The following is an 18507-nucleotide window of genomic DNA, read 5'->3' as shown; positions in this document are numbered from 1 at the left end:
TGAAACATTTACATTGGAAAACCCGATAACCCCATATGACGTTCGAAAAGCCCTTATTGGTTCCAAGAACTTTGCTGCTCCAGGCCCAGATGGGCTAAACACTTATTGGTGGAAAAAACTACCAAGTACCCACCGCCATCTGGCCAGAGTTTTCAACTCATGGCTCGATGGAGAGCAGCCGATTCCGGATTGGTTTGTCGAGGGGCGGACCGTTCTTATCCCCAAAAGCGGAAATTTGTCGATTCCTAAGAATTACAGACCGATAATATGCTTGAATTCGTGTTATAAGTTGTTTACAAGCATCTTAAACATACGAATACTCTTCACAGTTGACCGAGTGTTCGAACGGATATATGAGCAGAGAGGGTCGAAGAGAGGAGTCGCTGGATGTAAAGATAACCTGCTCTTCGATAGATGTGTAACGCAGGACTCGATATAATATAAGCGTAACCTCTCTATGGCCTGGATCGATTACCTAAAGGCATTTGATACAATTTCGCATGAGCTCATCTTGCATTTGCTCAGATGCCTTGCGGTACCCTACAAAATAGTGAGATGCATTGAACAACTGATACAACTTTGGTGAACTCGCTTTACCATAACATCTGGTCAAGCAAGAGTCCAAACAGGGTGGGTCACTTTCAGAAGGGGTGTATTTCAGGGTGACTCCCTCAGTCCCCTTCTCTTCTGCATCTCACTATTGCCATACTCCGTTGCGCTCAGAAACACTCGAGGGTATAACTGTGGCACCCCTGGAAACCGGAGGCACAAGTTCACCCATTTGTTTTATATGGATGATCTTAAACTTTATGCTTCTGGAGAGAAGGATCTCCATCAGTTCTTGAGGGTGGTGGAGGAGTACACTCATGCTATCGGTATGTAATTCGGGATAGACAAATGTGCAATGGTCCATCTCAAAAGAGGACGAGGCGGGGACTACGGAGAGGATGTGCAGCTCGTAGATGGAAGCATCTTACACCATATACTTACCTCGGGGTGGAACAACGCCACTCACAAGAGGTAACAGCAGTGAAAAACTCTCTCCGCGGCAAGTATCAGCACAAAATTCGACAGATCTGGTCATCAGAACTGTCGGGGAAGAACAAAGTAGCTGCAACAAATATGCTTGCCGTTCCAATCTTACTCTACTCGTTTGGAGTAGTGAAGTGGACTCGGGAGGAGCTGTATCAACTCGACGTAAAGACCCGAAAAATGATGCATCTCTATAAGAGTTTGCATCCCAAATCGTCCGTTCCACGGTTGTACTTCCCCCAACAACAGGGAGGCCGTGGACTTTTGAGTTTGGAATGTCTACATGACAGAATGGTACTGGATACAGCCTGTAAAGTCGTCAGGAGTTCGGATCCCCTTCTCTGCATGTTCCGTGACCATGAGAGAGCAGGAATTGGAGCATTTCTCTTTAGGGCAGCTGCCCGAGCAGCTGATGAACTCGGTATAGTTTTTGACACTGAACGAGGTGACCACAACTCTATCACCAAGTTGGAACCTGTTCAGCAAAAAGCTCAGATAAAAACCTTACTTCTACGTAAACACAAGGATGAGCCAATGCATGGGATCTTCTTCAATAACATTGGAGACCTTGGCTTATCAAAGCGCCTGACCTTCGCTTTTCTCAGGTCGAGTGGGCTGAAGTCGGAAACTGAGGGGTTTATCATGGCTTGACAGTATGGTGTCTTCAACACCTTAGTCTACCGCAGTCGCGTAGACTAAGGTGTTGAAGACACCTTATGCAAATGCATTAGGGTTGTAGACCCTAATGCATTTGCATTAGGGTCATTAGGGCATTTGCATTTGTTAGATGGCGCTGTAGAACAATTTTTCCCAGGTTCGTTGATTCTGATTCTGTCGAAACATTGGAAATTGGAACAGCAGCGATACAGTAATATAGTACTAGTTTACTGTATAAGTTTGAAAATGTCCGTATAGGACGGAACTGCAGTAACGTTACTTACAAATAAAAGTGGTGAAAACATAGAAAGTTTCATTTCTCTTTTCTTCATTATGAACAGGATCGATTTCATTTGAATTGAAGGGGTTATATTTTTAGGAGTGAATAATTTTTGGCAAAGACATTTCAAATTGATTACTTCCTTCCTTTATTTGGAAGATTCCCTCATCCTTTTTTTGTATCAAGATGTAGTAGTAGAAAGCCAAAATCTTTCATTTCCAAAAATTGATCTATCCTGAAAATATACCCCTTCCAATTCTTCAAAATTGTTTCACATTCAATGACACCAGATCTTATCGAATATATTGAAATTTCTGAATGCGTTTCTGAACTTTAGACATTTGAAGGGTTTTTTGACGCAACAAATTAATTATGATCGAGTGGAGTTGCGTAATTACAAACCTATATAAATCTGTGAAAAATGTATATTTGTGCCGGATGCGAAGTTGAAAGAAAAACGAAATCACGTTTTCTTGAAGAATGTTGCCTTTTCTATATTTTGTGCTTCTGCTAACTGTGTCCAGTTTTGGGTAAGTTTACATTGACAACTAAATGAATGTCTGTCAGAACTTGATTGTAAAAATTGTATTGTATACCTCTTTCTCAGGAATGCAAGTAAATAACAATATGTTGACTAATATACAGGGTGTTTCTTAATTACGATACGAAACTTCAGCTCGTTTTAAAGAATTAAGTTCTTATGGATATATGTCTGAGATACAAGGCGTTGTGATTTAAAAAAAGCGGGCTAAATTTTCGTTTTGTGGATATCCCGCGATTTTAAAAAAATGTTTGACTGTACTCACGTATTTTGATGCGTAGATTACGAATCCGAAAGAAAAAAGCGGCGCTCTTCCTTATTTAAAAAGTTACGGCCCTTCAAAGTTCAGAAAAGGGCAACTTTTCAGTTTCAGCCTTCTTTTTCACCAAAGAAACTATTTAAAAACACAAGCATTTATTCACTAGGTCATCTTTACACCTTATTCCTCCTTCTTTAACACTTTTCACTTCAATAATCAACATTTTCTTATAAAAACGTTAAAAAATGTACGGAGTTGCTTTTTGGTTACATATCACTGTATTTTACGTTTTTAAGGTTAATGATATGGTTGGTACGACTGATGCAGTCATTATTCCTAAAGTAATTCAAATGTTTTTTGCCTTCATTCTTTAGCTCGTACATTGGTTTTTGGCACTTTTCTTAAAATTACAAAAAATGTACTGAGCTTTTTTCTTCGGTATTTTCATAATCCGCTTTCTATTGCATCTATACCATAAATTGTCATAATTTAATTTGTACTCTTCATTGCAATTAGTACAACGTATTGTTGCTGCAAACACTCCTATTTGAACGAAATATAGAATTAAATTATTTTTTACTTTCACTAAATTATGAATTTCGTTCAAATTCATATTGTATTTTTCCCTCACGTCAAACTAAAAATTCAAATCTACGAATTTAAAATAGTAGGTGACGACAAATACCAACCGCTTTTTTCTGAAATGTCACTACAAATATAAGAGTGTCACCAGGAGAAGCATTCGTTTTTAAATTCAGTTTTTTTATAAGAAAAATGTTGATTATTGAAATGAAAAGTGTCAAAGAAGGAGGAATAAGGTGTAAAGGTGACCTAGTGAATAAATGCTTGTGTTTTCATATAGTTTATTTGGTGAAAAACAAGGCTGAAAAGTTGCCCTTTTCTGAACTTTGAAGGGCCGTAACTTTTTAAATAAGGGAGAGCGCCGCTTTTTTCTTTCGGATTCGTAATCTACGCATCAAAATACGTAAGTACAGTCTAAAATTTTTTTCAAAATCGCCGGGTGTCCACAAAACAAAAATTTACCCTTTTTCGTCGCTTTTGTCTTCTTCATATCTAGCTTTGTTTTCGAGAAAAAAAATGAAGCCACTTTGCATATCATGAACACCCACTTTGGAGACCAGCTGAAAGTAATAGTGTTGTCATATCAGTGAAAGTCAGAGTTGCTAATTGGCAGTGATTCCATCACGAATACATTCACTAACGCTGAAATGGCTGACATGCACTTTATTTGTGGATTTGCAAAACGAAATTCGGAAGAAGCAAAGAGAATTTGCCAGGACAGATATCTCAACAGAGGAGGCCCTTGTTTATAAAACTCCTGTACTAGATGTGGATGACTTGAGGACTCGAATAATTGACAATTGCAATGTCATTATACTCCAGGTATCAGATAATCGTGGACATTTTGCTCATTTACTTCGAAATTGTTTATTATTCAATTTTGATTTTTATTTCATGTGTCAAAAAAGTCAGCGGCGTTCTTATTTCAATCTAGTTCGGGCTAAATAAGCGCCTCATTAACTGTAGCCAATTTCAACCAAATCGATGTAAAGAAATTCATGATATTTCATATTTCAAAACTTCAACGCCCTATATATTAGAAACGAAGCAACTCCGGATATTTGCTTTTTTTTTAAACGACCTAACGAATCGTCGTCTGAAGTTTCGTACCTCAATTAGGAAACACCTTTTATTTATTCCTTGAAATGAGAGTGCTCTTGATGAAAAAAAAACAATCAAAAGGGTTTATACACACACTAATTAGTCGAAATAGGTAATTCCGGACATTAATCTAATATATAAAAATGGATGTTTGTTGGTTGGTTGGTTGGTTGTTTGGTAAGTAATAAACTTCTACATCGCTCAGCCGATCGTGATGAAACTTGACATGTTTCAGTAATTTTTCATAGAGAAGGTTTTTAGGCTATCAATTTTTCTGTAACTCGCCGCTAGATGGCGCTGTAGAACAATTTTTTGAAAGCACTGTTCTATAACGCTGTTCGTTGATTCTGATTCTGTGCAGGCGAAGCCGCGGGCAAAAACTAGTATTATATAAACAACCATCTACGAGATAGTCTGATTCTCCGTTTAAATAATAAAATTTATGCGTCTTTTCGAATAATTGTGTATGATGATGTTGAAGTGTAATTACATTTCCGTTCCGTGTTGTGTGATTATGACATTGAGAGTTAGTTTCCAATTCAAGTTCGCGATTTTTCATATAGAGAGGACAGTTATAACACATGGTCTGCGAAGTCCAGGGCTTAAAAAAGAAAACGCATTTTTTTGTTCAACATTGGCTTTATTGATACATGTTTTTTCTTAGACCGGGGAGTTTTCAAACCACATCGGTTTTTATGCCCGACGTTTTGTCTATGACTGCGGCATTATCAAAAGTAAAGAATTTGAGTTATTCACACAGCAGGAAATTCACACTATTCCAGCAATGATAATCGAAAATGAAATTTTTTGAGTTTCAGTTTGGCCGAGAAACCCCAATTAAGTAACAAAACATTTCCAAAAAATTTTTCTTTTGGTGCTACTACCTCTGCTTATCAAATCGAAGGTGAGTACAATGTATCTACAATGGTGTCAAATATCTGTTATTCAAATATTATCAGTAGACTTTTCAAAACAACTATAGCAATAGTACCATTGCAATGGTGCAATGGTTCCATACACGTTCTCTTCCTGATCTATTATTTAAAATCATTTGAATTCCATTCCTCAGTAAATCTTCATATTTTGATGCATTCAAATCATCATCATAAAACTCGATATATGGCACAAAACACATTGAATTGCCATCTTTCTCGAAAACCCCTTTGGCGGACAACATGGGGATTTTCTGGCGCCCAATAATGACTGTTGTGTCTATTGAAAACTCCATTTTTTGTGAACTTTTCCTCATCTATCCATATGATATTGTCAAGAAAATGTTCATCCTCTTGAGTCTTGACAAGTAACCATTCAAAGAATTCCACTCTACGAGGTGAATCAGTCTCTTTCAAATGTTGGACACAGTAGAACTTATAGGGATGCCATTTATGCTTATTAAGAATTCGACAAATTGTCACGTAGGGTATAGCTATCTCCCTTTCAGCCTCGTGCAGAGAAGCATTTGGAAATGCATGAAAGTATCCCAAAACTGTTATACCATTGTCATCATCATACACTTTAGTCTTCTTACGAATGATTTTTGGACGGAAGGTTCCATTCAACCTACAGTTTTTCAGTAGTCGATTTATCACATTATTATTCGGCTTCGGAAGTTGTGGATATCTTTTATGAAATACTCGGCAAAGCACACTATTAAAAAATATCAATGTGTACTGTTGTTGTACGTTAGAGACCAACACCTCAATGTATTCAAATTGTAACTTTTTCTAAGGTAGGTAAATACCAATTTCGAATTGACTGATCTGAGACAGTTAAAAAACTGGATCAAAAAGAAATATTACTAAGTATAAAAAAAAAAGTTGAATATCCAAAATAAGTGATGAATTCAAAAAAACGAGCAAGAAAACCATGTCAGTTTCCGTTTGAAACAGTTTATCTCGAAAACGGTTCAAAATAGAAATAGTATTATCTGAACAAAGTTAATCTAAAATTGGATGTAGAGCTCAAAAATATTGAAATATACAGGGTGTTCCATCTGAAAAAATTAAGTTCTACTCATTTTTTCATCAGATCAAAGTATCTGCATTTTTGAAGACCCTGTATGAGGCAAACGGAAATATGACTCGGAGTGAAGATCCTCATAGTATCACTCCACTCCATTTCAAATTTGATCGTTTTAGTGCAAGAGAGTTCAAGATTATCAGCATTTATAAAAGTTCATGTTTGGTAAAAAAAATATCGAAATTAATTTATATCTTCTAAACGGTAATAGATAGGTGTAGGGAAATAGTATATGAATTTGTTGACAAAGTGATAATGAATTATAATATGATATTAAATACGGGGTGTTTCATTTGAAAAGTCAAAGAAGCCGCTACTTTATAGTAGAAGCGACAACGCCGCTTCGTTTGAAATATTTTAGGCGTGTTGGTCATATTGATTTATTCATACTGTGAAATTTTCATGTTGATCCGTTGAATAGTTTGCCAGAAACGGCTATTTAACGCTCATCATGAAAAGCCCTGAATATATATTTTAATTTTCAACACTTAAAAACAACGCAACCGTACAGATCTGCGCTCGTGAGAAATATGTCGTTTTTCTCACTTGTTGCACAATATACTATTTAGATCGAATAAAACATGATATTTTTAGGAGCTTGGAATCTAGATGGCAAATCCCAATCCGTTTGGGATAACGCAACCCATAGAATACCTGGAATAATTAAAGATCTGTCAAACGCCGACATAGCCTGTGATTCATACCTCAAATACAAAGAAGATGTCGCTCTTCTCAAGGCTTTGGGAGTTCAACATTACAGGTTTTCCTTGGCTTGGACCAGAATATTACCTACCGGTGAGTAATAAACGCAAACACGTACAGCCTCGTTCAACAACTGAAACTTTTTTAGGGTTTGCTGACGAAGTCAACGAAATTGGAGTCAACCACTACAAAAACCTCATCCGGGAACTCAAGAACAACCAAATCCAACCGATGGTCACTCTTTACCATCAAGACCTACCTCAGGTTCTGATGGACAGAGGGGGAACTTTGAACCCGCTCTTCCCTAAGTGGTTCGAAGACTATGCTAGGGTGTGTTTCGAAAGTTTTGGCGATGACGTCAAGCACTGGTTTACTATCAATGAACCATACATAGACTGTACAGTGGGTTTCATTTCTGGAGGTCTCAGAGAAGGGATAGATAACTATATATGTGCTAAACACCATTTGATGGCTCATGCGGCTGCTTGGCACTTGTACGACAACGAATTTAGAGCTAGACAGGGAGGTGAGTGAGAAAGCAGGAGTCCTAAATTAGAGAGGTTAGGTTAGGTATGATATATATTATATTGATTATATTTTAAATCAGCTACAGATTCTTGCTTCAATATGCGGGTGAAATATGGTACCAAATTGCCGCTGACGCCATCAAGCTAGAATCGGCTAGAACCGACCAGCCGGACCAGCGCGTTAGTGTTCGAGAACGATCTGGATTGCTTTGAACGGGATAAATACGCACGGCGCGGCGACATTGCGCTTAGTTTAAAACTGAACGCGTAACCAACGTACAGCGGTTGGGTTAGTAGAGAACAACAAAAATAATATTATGGCAAGCAGTTGTAAGAAGGTAAAGACATATCACTTTCAACACGGAACAATACTTTTTTACAAAAGTTAAAAATGAAAATGTGTGTTTGTTATGTAATACTTCGGTCTCCGTTGCTAAAAAAGGAAATATTGAGAGACATCATAAAACTGTAAATTCTAATTTTGAAAAATCATTCCCACTACATTCTGCCGCCAGAAAGGAGAAACTGAAACAGTTAAAAAAGCAGTTAATTGGACAACAACCAAAATATTTTTAAGAACAGTCGACAAAAATAAGGCTGCAACTGAAGCATCGTACCATGTGTCCCAGATAATTAAACAAAAAAAGAAACCTTAGGAAGACGGGAAAATGTAAAACAGGCGTTTTTAGAGGCTGCTGATTCGTTATTTGCCAACTTTAGAAATAAAGACGAGATAGTTTCAGCTATAAAATCTATGCAACTTTCTGCTTATACAGTGATGAGACGTGTATAGAAGTAATGAGCAATGATATTTTTTTACAGTTAAGAACTGACTTAGATAACTGTGTTTATTTTTCACTTCAACTGGATGTATCAACAGATGTCGTTGACACTGCCCAGATGGCCGTGTTCGTCAGGATGATTTTTAGTGATTTTACGATTAAAGAAGATCTATTGAAGTTCATTCCACTGAAAGGACACACTACTGGACATGAGTTGCTTTCTCATTTGAAAAATATTATTTCTTCCGAGAAAATTCCAATATTGAAAATGGTAGGCTTGACAACCGATGGCGCTCCAGCTATGATGGCGTTATGTCTGGTGGCGATATGTCGTAAACATGAAACTTTTCCGCAATTTCTCTGTTACCACTGCATTATCCATCAGCAAGCATTATGTGGAAATTTCCTGAAACTAAACAACGTTATGAAACTGGTGGTAAAAATTGTGCGCTCAAGCGTTACAAAGAAGATTATTCAGAACCTTGGCCGATGAAGTTGACTGTCAATACGGGGACCTACTCCTTCACTCTGAAGTCTGATGGTTAAGTAGAGGACGGGTGCTGAAACGTTTCAATGATGTCCTATCTGGCATAGTTCAATTTTTAAACAACGCGATGAACCGACTCCGGAACTAGAAAATTCAATCTGACTTAGAGATTTTGGTTTTCTCGTGGACATTACAGAGAAATTAAACGAACTTAATTTGCATCAGAAATGGAAGTCATTGAGTTTCAAAATGATTTAGCCTTAAAATCGTTAGTCTCAAGTAGTGACTGTATCTGGCCTATTGTAAGTAAACGTTGCGTTACGTGGCTTCCGTGTGGGTAGCTCGCTGTTTATTCCAAAACAAGTAGCTCAACACATTGAAGAGGTTGGCGACCACTGGCTTAAATGATTAGGGTTTTGTTCAGTTGGACCACTTTCTCCAATGAAATGTAGTGAGCAAATATAAGTATCCTTGGTAACATCATCAATAGATTTAACCCCTCGGTCACTCCTGCCACATTTTTTCCCCTATAATTCACATTTCGCACATTTTGCACATGCTTTAATATGTAGGTAATTTGCTTGATGATTTGATCATTTTTTTACGATATTCAAGACAAGACTTTGGAAAATTTATGAAATAGTATGTGTTGGTTTTCAATAATTTGTATCGTGTATTACTTTTACATATTCCATAAAAACACCGTTTTGTTGTTCCTTCTCGTACAGATAACATAATTATAATGGAGTATAAAAAATTTTTTCTGATTATTTTTTTCTGATTGACTTATTACTTTATTTTATTTTTTTTCACTTTTTTTACAATTAATAAACTTCAATTTATATTTTAATTTTCAAAACATGAGTTGCGGGCTCTTTAACATGGTTGTTTACAAAAAACAGTACGAAAAAGAAGGCTGATACTAACGCATACGCCCAAAAAAAATGTGATGAAAAGGCATATTGGCGGAAGCAGAAACAAGTTGATTGTCTCTGGCTGAAGTGTTATTGCCTGTTACATTGCGTTGCACTGCTGCCACCTTAGATGCTAAGTTGGCAGCAGTGCAACGTAACACTGGAAATCTTGGCCGCGAAAGCCTTAATTAATTCCTCATCTTTGATCCAATTCTGTTATTTTACTTTTCAGTTTCCCATGCTGAATCACAAACAAGGTTATTTTTTTCTTCAGGTTCAAGAATACAAGCATCACTTGAATGATAACGAAAAATGATAGATTATCATCGATTCTATTTTTATGCACTTGTAAAAAGTGATAACAATTGAAGGGCATGTTTTTCAACGAAATCATGTTTATCAAATTTGTTCGAAGGTCAACAGTTGTGGGAAAAAATATAATTTTTCTGCAATTGGTTTTTAATGAGGAGCCTAGGTTCTGCTTCAAATATTGCTTCAAAGGTTGATGAAACTGAACATAAATCTATGGCTGCACATGCCAACATAAAAATGCATCTTATGTTGTTTTCCAAAATGATATCGGGCAAATCCTATTTTTTCTGGATAACACTGCATTTTGAAAAACGCATTTTGAGCATACAGAATTGAAAATTGGAACATACTTTTACTACGTAAAAATTTACATGATGATTCTTCTTTATTGGGAAATTTCATTAGAAAATAAAAAAATAATTTAGCCCAAGTTTTTGTGCAAATAATGAATTGTAATCTCTACAACTTGAACTGAATCTGAAGCACAAGATATGACAGTCATACAGTGTGTAACAACAAAAACTTAACAGAGCCGTTTTTTAATATAAAAAGTGGGATTTTTAAAAAAAGCTCGGACACGTCGATTTCTAATTAAGGGAGTACACCTTTCAGACTAATCAGATTTTTTGTAGTACGCACCCCCTCGGAGGGGTGCGTCCGACGACTCTTATTTAGATAGGGAAAGTAGGTCTACATTTTAGGTAAATTGAGTGGCACCTCCTTATGAAGGTTGCCTTTTGACGTGGATATTTCATGCTTTTGATAAAAAAGTGAATCATACTAAAAATTACCTACCTTACCTTACCTTAAAAAAGCTCGGACACGTCGATTTCTAATTAAAGAGATACACCTTTCAGACTAATCAGATTTTTTGTAGTACGTACCCCATCGGAGGGGTGCGTCCGACGACCCTTATTTAGATAGGTAAAGTAGGTCGAGTGGCACCTTGTTTTAAAGGTCTTTCGAATACCTTTACAACTCTGTTAAAAAAAAATTTTGTAACGATTAGTTTTCGAGATAATTTGAAGTCAAAATTGGCATGTTAATAATACATTAGACAGACCACTCGGTAACTTGTATGCCTAAATAAAAAAAAATTTAAGCAGTTCTTCTTATCAGTTTTTTGTTAAATAAAATCCCTTTTTTAAAATCAATACCCACTCCTCTTCTTCCAGTTTTCATTAGTACATCGTTCGATTGTTTTGTTTAAACGAGTCGTGTATTGTTATTTGTTTAAAAATGCCTTACACTACTGCTGAAAGGGTTTCAGTTATTGCTTTATTTTTTGGCAACGACCAAAATGCTAATAGAACATCAATTTTATTCAACGAGCAAAACCCTGAGCAGAAATCACGTTCTGGATTTGGTCACAAAATTCAGGGAGACAGGTTCGGTTTTAAATAAGAAAAGAAATGTTCAAAGAAGGGTAGTGAATGACGATAATGCGATTGGAGTTATTGGTCAAGTCATCGCCAATCCCAGGTTAAGTACAAGAGGTTTATCAGCAATGGCCGGAATAAGCCACATGAGCGTATGGAGAATCCTTAAAAACCGCAAATTCCATCCTTACAAAATTAAACTTGTTCATGAACTCAATGAGGATGATTTTGACCGAATACAGGAGTTTTGTGAGGACATGAGTGAGAGATTAATGCAAAATCCTGAGCTGCTTTATAACATCTGGTTTTCGGACGAAAGCTCATTTTATTCAAATAGTTGCGTGAACCGTCACAATTGCCGTTATTGGTCGGATGAAAACCCAAGACAATACGCAGAAATACATACCCAACATCCCCGAAAGTTGAATGTCTGGGCCGGAATATTAAACAATTATACAATTATAGGTTCATTTTTCATTGATGGAAATTTAACCGGTGATTCTTATTTACAACTTCTTGAAGAGGCAATACAACCTCGTATACTTAGTTGAAATAATTGAACAGGATGCAAGATGAATTTATCCATTTTCAACAAGACGGTGCATCACCCCATTATGCCCAGCAGGTTCGTAATTTTTTGAATAATCATTTTGAAGGAAAATGGATTGGCAGAAGAGGTCCAATTGAATGGCCAGCACGATCACCAGATTTAACACCACTGGACTACTTTTTGTGGAGATATTTGAAGTCTAAAGTTTATGCTACACAGCCAACCAATTTGGATGAATTACGTCGTAGAATTATTGATGAATGCCGAGCTATAACTCCTGAGATGTTGAATAATGTAAGAGCAAAATTCGAACAAAATCTTCATTGTTGCATGGAGCAAAATGGCGCACATTTTGAACATTTACTCTAAATTTCCTATGTGAGTTACCCTTATTAGGTGTTACTTTTTTTGTGTGTGCTTCAAAAACAATTATTGGGATTTATTAACCCTAAAACAGTTTTTTAAACTTTTCTGTGTCATCAGCATTCAAGGAAATCAGCAGGTTGTATTCGTTGTGTAGGTAAGTTTTTAGTATGATTCACTTTTTTATCAGAAGCATAAAATATCCACGTCAAAAGGCAACCTTCATAAGGAGGTGCCACTCAATTTACCTAAAATGTAAGGGTGGTAACCACCCCATCTCCCGAAAAAATCCCCTCGTGATAGGTGGAGTATTCAGGTCTGAACCCATGTTGGTGTGGGGGGATTTTGTTGTTTTCGTGAGGGAAGTCGTTAAGCCTGTTGGTCATTAGTCACTCAAGTAGCTTGCCGAGGCAAGTAAGTAGACTGATGAGTCTGTAGGAGTCGAGTTTGGTGTGGTTTTTTGTTGTTTCGGGAGCATGATCGTGCTAGCCTTTTTCCAGGTGGTTAGGAAGTAGGAGAGGTTTCTCAGAACTCGACGGTTCACTGAGTCAGAGCCTGGGGCAGTATTTCTACCGTGGTAGGTAGAGTTGATGATGTTTTCCTCGCTGAATGAGGATCTGAGGGGAAAGTTTGGGTTACACACGGATTACACAGTTTGAGTAATTGTACACTAAGTCACGTAATTCAGTTGAAAGAAACGGAGCCACGCTCACCAATGATGATACTGAACCGGAGACAACATAGTAGTTTCTGCGTTGGCAACAACTCGAGCACTGCAGAAATAGACGAAACGGCAGCAATCTATTAGTCCTTATACTATCCACATTTCAGAGAAGATTTCTGTTTCGGTGATTTTTCGAACGAGGTTTTAATGATGAACGAGAACGAGAATGTTTCCTACCTTCACCAAACTCAAACACCTGTTCATGCAGCTGCAGTTTCGTAAGAATGCATCATCTTTCCCTCCAACTGATTTCCTGGAGTCTTTGAAGTCCACAAGATACTCGTTAGGACAAAAAGAGGATTGTTCTGAATTCTTGGGGTTCTTGTTGAATACTCTTCATGGACAAAACAATAACAGAATCAATACTCCTGACCGCTCTGGTTTGGATAATTCCATATAGTCTATCTCGTCTTGTGTGTGTAAATATTTTGCTGGAAAAATCTTCACTTGTTTACTTTGTGGTAAATGTTATAATCGTATTCATTCAGTCAATATTCACTGCAGTTCTGGCGTTCAATCTGGTCATTATTACGCATTGGCATTGGTCAAAGACGAAACGGACTGGTTTAGGTTTGACGATAGTCCTGTCACGAAGTGTTCTGGCGATGCATTGAATCTATTGGAGCCTCTGGAGACACCCTATGGGAGAGACGACATTGACAGATCAAGATCTTCACATGATGTGGTACTGCAGGTTTTTCCGAGTGTTCCTGCAGCTGAAAAAGCAAATGCGCCACTAGAATCAATGGAGTCGCCCCGGAACGCCAATTAATTTTCATTGTTGTTTTATAATTTCACAAACCGAAAATAAACTAAACTAACCGTAAAAACTAATGATGCTTGCTTTACTCCTACTCTTATTTCAGGAAAGATCGCACTAGTTTTGAACTCTGATTGGATGGAACCTGCGTCACACAGTGCTGAAGACGTGACGGCTGCTGCGACTAGAATGCAGTTTATAGTGAGTGACAAACTTTGACTTCTAGAACAAAATATTGAATTCAAATTGAACTGGTTGCTTCCTAGATAAAACAACAATATTACTATAGTACAAAATGTCTCCTGACTGAAATATCATTATTGCAGTGGGGCTGGTTTGGCCACCCTATCTACTATGGGGATTGGCCCGATATAATGAAAACCAGAATAGCCATGAGAAGCAAGCTAGAGGGATTCAATGAATCTCGACTGCCAGAGTTAACGCAGGAAGAAATCGCCTACATCAAAGGAACGAACGACTTCTTTGCGGTAAACACATACACAACCACCATAGTTCAAGCTATTGAAGAACCGGAAATATCCAGCCCAAGCCTTGATAAAGATATAGGTGTTAATGCCTATCAGTGCTCCGATTGTATTGCTTCACCCTCAATGTCGTGGCTGAAGGTAAGTATTTTGGTTATTGTCAAAAACAATCTCTACTTTTTTGTACGGGGCAGTTCGCTTAGATATCTTTGTCGCGCATCTTCATTCTAGTCAAAATATCTCGCCAACTGAGGTTCAAGACAAATTTTCCGCATACAACTTCATATCATCACCACAGCATAGGTAACATCCAGCAATGTCACTTCGCTTGGCGGGAGAAGTTCGCGCATATCCGTCGCGTTGATGAGTCCGCCATTTTGGGAAGTGACAGACTTTCTCATTCTGCTTTTGACTTTGCTCTTTTTAGGACGTATATGATACCTGTGTTCTGTGCGTATCGTGAATTTCAACTTTTAACATAATGGAAAAAATAATGGGTGCTGGACACATTTGTTCTGTAAATACTTTTAAAAGTAACAGTTCAAAATCAAAAACAAGTTTTTTCATGTTTCCAAAGGACCAAGAGAGGAAAGAACGTTCTCCACTAAGTTAATATCTGTTTTCATAGAGCCTACCTATTATTTTTGTAAACATCAACATTGCTATTGTAGAAATACTTAATGCTTTCACAAAAACATTTCTTCATTGTCTTAATTCCATTAGGATATCTATAATCTCTCAAATAATGCTTTTCACAGAAGGTGCTGTGAGAGAAATATATTTTTCATAGCCATTTACAAATTTATAGACCATATGTATGGCTTTCTATTCCATTGAATAAAGAAATTTCATTTCTAACGTGCACCAATAATATATTTGCCAATCAACAATATGTGATTTCATTAAAGAATTTAATTAATTTTAGGGCTCGAATTTGGGCAATGGCATGTGGACGGGACAATTCAACTGATAAACCTGAAAGACTACATAGGGGATATCATATTTGTGGAGGACATTTTTAAACTTTGAAATTTTGAAACATCATTTCATAAATTATCTATACCTAGAGGGTTATGTTATGTCAGTAAATATTATTCATAATCATTATATATTCATTCATATCAGTTGATGAATTTATTTTTAAGTAAATTCTCTGCTCACTATAGCCTACGCTGAATTATTCTTCTCGAGACAAACAAGCGTTAATTGTTTCTCTAACAGGTGCTTCTAAAAACTTAGACGAAGTAAATCAATATATATATATATATATATATATATATATATATATATATATATATATATATATATATATATATATATATATATATATATATATATATTGTTGGTTTGGTGAGTTCAGTGTATGAACTATTCACCTGGTGTGGTATCTGTGACAGTTTCGGTATTCGAAATTTCATGTAGAGCTTTTTTTCATTCATATTATCAATGTTTTTAATCCTGAAACCACAATGTTACTGTTTCCTCCATAATAATTTAACTGTACTGAGGATGACCAAATAAAAGACCGAAATGTCGACATAAACAGAATTTTATATTGTTTCACTGACTTATTTCAGTTATGATTGTTATTGGGAAGTACATGTCAGAAGTATCTGTCAGAAGGGGGTTCGTAGAAGTGGCATTTTTACGTTGAAGAATGTCAAATTTTAATTTACATTTCATATGTTTCGAGTTTTTTTTTTAGATAGGGACAATAACTGAAATGAAAAATTTATTCAATTTGGCTTTTACACACTGTATATGTGTAATGCCATTGAAAATCAATCTAAGCAATCATTTTCTTTCGTGACAGTTAGTTTTTTTGAATGTATTTTCTGAAGTCATTTTTTTTACTTTCTTAGTTGCACATCACTATGCCTGAAATAATGTCTGCACAAGAATTATTATATCAATTGAATTTGGGTCCATTCCGTAAGGTATATCAAAATTATATGAGCATTTTGGATATAAAAAAGTTTGAGTGCGAACCTGTCCAAAACCATTTAGCGAGTCCTGCCCTATTATCGTCACTTCCCAAAATGGCGTCTAGATACTTTTCCACATCAAAGGCGGCATGGCCAAGTGTCTATGCTGATTGTTACCTATGCTTTCTCTCCGATCGCGACAGAGGACGGTTATGCTGATAACGACCATTCTAAAAGTGAGATGTATTCTAAAATAAAGTCAAGTTTGAATGAATATTGAAGTGAAAGACAATTTGAAAGGACCAGCGGTTCACTACGCCAGTAACCAGGCTGGATGTCGACGGATTCGACGACCTCGTCAGTTCAATAATGTTATATTTTATCTGAAGGCCTCCCGAGCAGAGTGCGACCGGTAAAAAATTGAAGTGATTTTATAAAAGAGAATGAGAAACTTAAGGTGGCAACATTGCCTCGAACAAGACAGCTGCGCCCACAGACGAAGCTTCTTTAATTATGGACTGGGGGAGTCTGGCCAAATGCCCTCGATTGAGAAGCAACGGCCATATAATTTAGAGAGAGAGAACTCCATATCATCGTGTTCGCATAGAAACAGAATAAGATTCACTTATTAAACGCTTGAGGGTATATTTTCAATAATAATAGTCACGCCAGAAGAAAATAGCCAATCTAGGGTTTGAATGTTTTGTATTGGGCTTCATACATTCGACTGATGTAATGATATTAGCGTAACATTGAATCAGATTCATGTATTCCTCAGTTATTCACAATTTGGTCAGAGTTTTTCCAGTCAACCGTCTCGCGATTTATTTTTAATACACTGAATTTCATACAGAATAATTTTCAACGATTGAACAAATAGATGATAGTCGCTACTAATTCTTAGAGTAACTAGAATTTAATGAAAACTGCACTACTTGTCAACGTCAAACAGCAAACATCAAAAAACGGTCCAGATATTGAAATTTTGTAACTGAGGTGCAATATATTTACTATTGAAAGTTGAAACTACACAACACAATGTTATTCAACTTCGTTATTCAGTATCAGAGCCACTTCCAGTCTACAAATTGATATTACACATTTCTTTCTTTGCGAGTTAAAATAAACACTTCAATTTCGATATTCCCCAAGGTACCATTTCAGGTCCAATGCAAATTATCATCTACAGGATAGAAATATTTGAACCGATTGATATAAAATTGAAATCTGTCTGAGTGTTTACCTATCTAAGAATCTAATCGAATTGAAATAATCCACAGTTTGTTCCCTGGGGTACAAGGAAGCTGCTGAAATGGTTTAAAGATGAGTATTTCAATCCGGACATATTAATAACAGAAAACGGATGGGCAGATGGTACTGGACAATTGGATGATGATGTTAGAGAGAATTATATCAAGGTAAGGTATACAACATTTTGAATAAATATTAACAATTTGAAAGAGTTTTCAATCAATCATAAATAGTCATCATGGCTGAAATCAATGATTGTCAAAATTGTTTCAGGAATACTTGAGTAACATAAGAGACGCTATGGAAAAAGACGGCGTCAAAGTAATCGGATACACTCTTTGGAGTTTACTTGACAATTTTGAGTGGGCATCAGGATTTACGTAAGCCTAACAAACTTGAACTGTTCCTTTCATTTGCTTCTTCCCTTTCAGAGCCAAGTTTGGTACCATCCAAGTGGATTTCAGCAGTCCGAATAGAACTAGAACACGAAAAAAGTCATCTTTTTACTATGAAAGGGTTTGTAGAACGCACTGTTTAGTGGGAACATGTGAGGAGTAAATGATTGAATAAAATTATTCGAAATGTGGTGTGTTATCAATGTAAGGGTGTACCTCGAGTATATAAAAGTAATAATGCTGGATACAATATTTTGCCGATAAATGTCCAATGTCATTCTGTTTGTGTTTCCATTAACATTCATTATGAACATCTAGCATAAATGAATAACTGAACACAACTTTGAATTGAGAAGGGAGTACCCATATCACCTTTTCCATTCGAATGAAATTCCTATAGTAACTTTGTCTTGAAATGTTATCCAAAACGATGCTGATGATGCGATAAGACATGAATGATATCGTTTCATATAAGCGACA

General features: G+C 36.5%; 1 protein-coding gene across 2 annotated transcripts; it reads left to right on the top strand.

Annotated features, from left to right (window-relative positions):
- The first annotated feature begins 2306 nt into the window (after positions 1-2306).
- Positions 2307-18216, top strand: LOC111514339 (myrosinase 1). Of its 2 annotated transcripts, none has more exons than XM_074182388.1 (9): positions 2307-2499; positions 5265-5356; positions 7066-7266; positions 7322-7699; positions 14078-14172; positions 14298-14597; positions 17662-17799; positions 17906-18012; positions 18064-18216. In XM_074182388.1, exons 1-9 carry the CDS (start codon positions 2450-2452, stop codon positions 18188-18190), a joined length of 1488 nt encoding a protein of 495 aa, XP_074038489.1. In that variant the 5' UTR covers positions 2307-2449; the 3' UTR covers positions 18191-18216. The 2 variants fall into 2 exon arrangements, with proteins under 2 accessions (XP_074038489.1, XP_074038490.1); XM_074182389.1 differs by having other exon boundaries at positions 2308-2499; positions 5271-5356.
- The last annotated feature ends 291 nt before the right edge of the window (positions 18217-18507 follow it).

Source organism: Leptinotarsa decemlineata, unplaced genomic scaffold (genome assembly GCF_025532065.1).
Source record: "Leptinotarsa decemlineata unplaced genomic scaffold, Ldec_3_MD MMD2_tig00026328_RagTag_RagTag, whole genome shotgun sequence".
Lineage (NCBI taxonomy): Eukaryota > Metazoa > Arthropoda > Insecta > Coleoptera > Chrysomelidae > Leptinotarsa > Leptinotarsa decemlineata.
The sequence above is the reverse complement of the archived record's forward strand: the minus strand, read 5'-3'. Positions and strand labels throughout refer to the sequence as shown.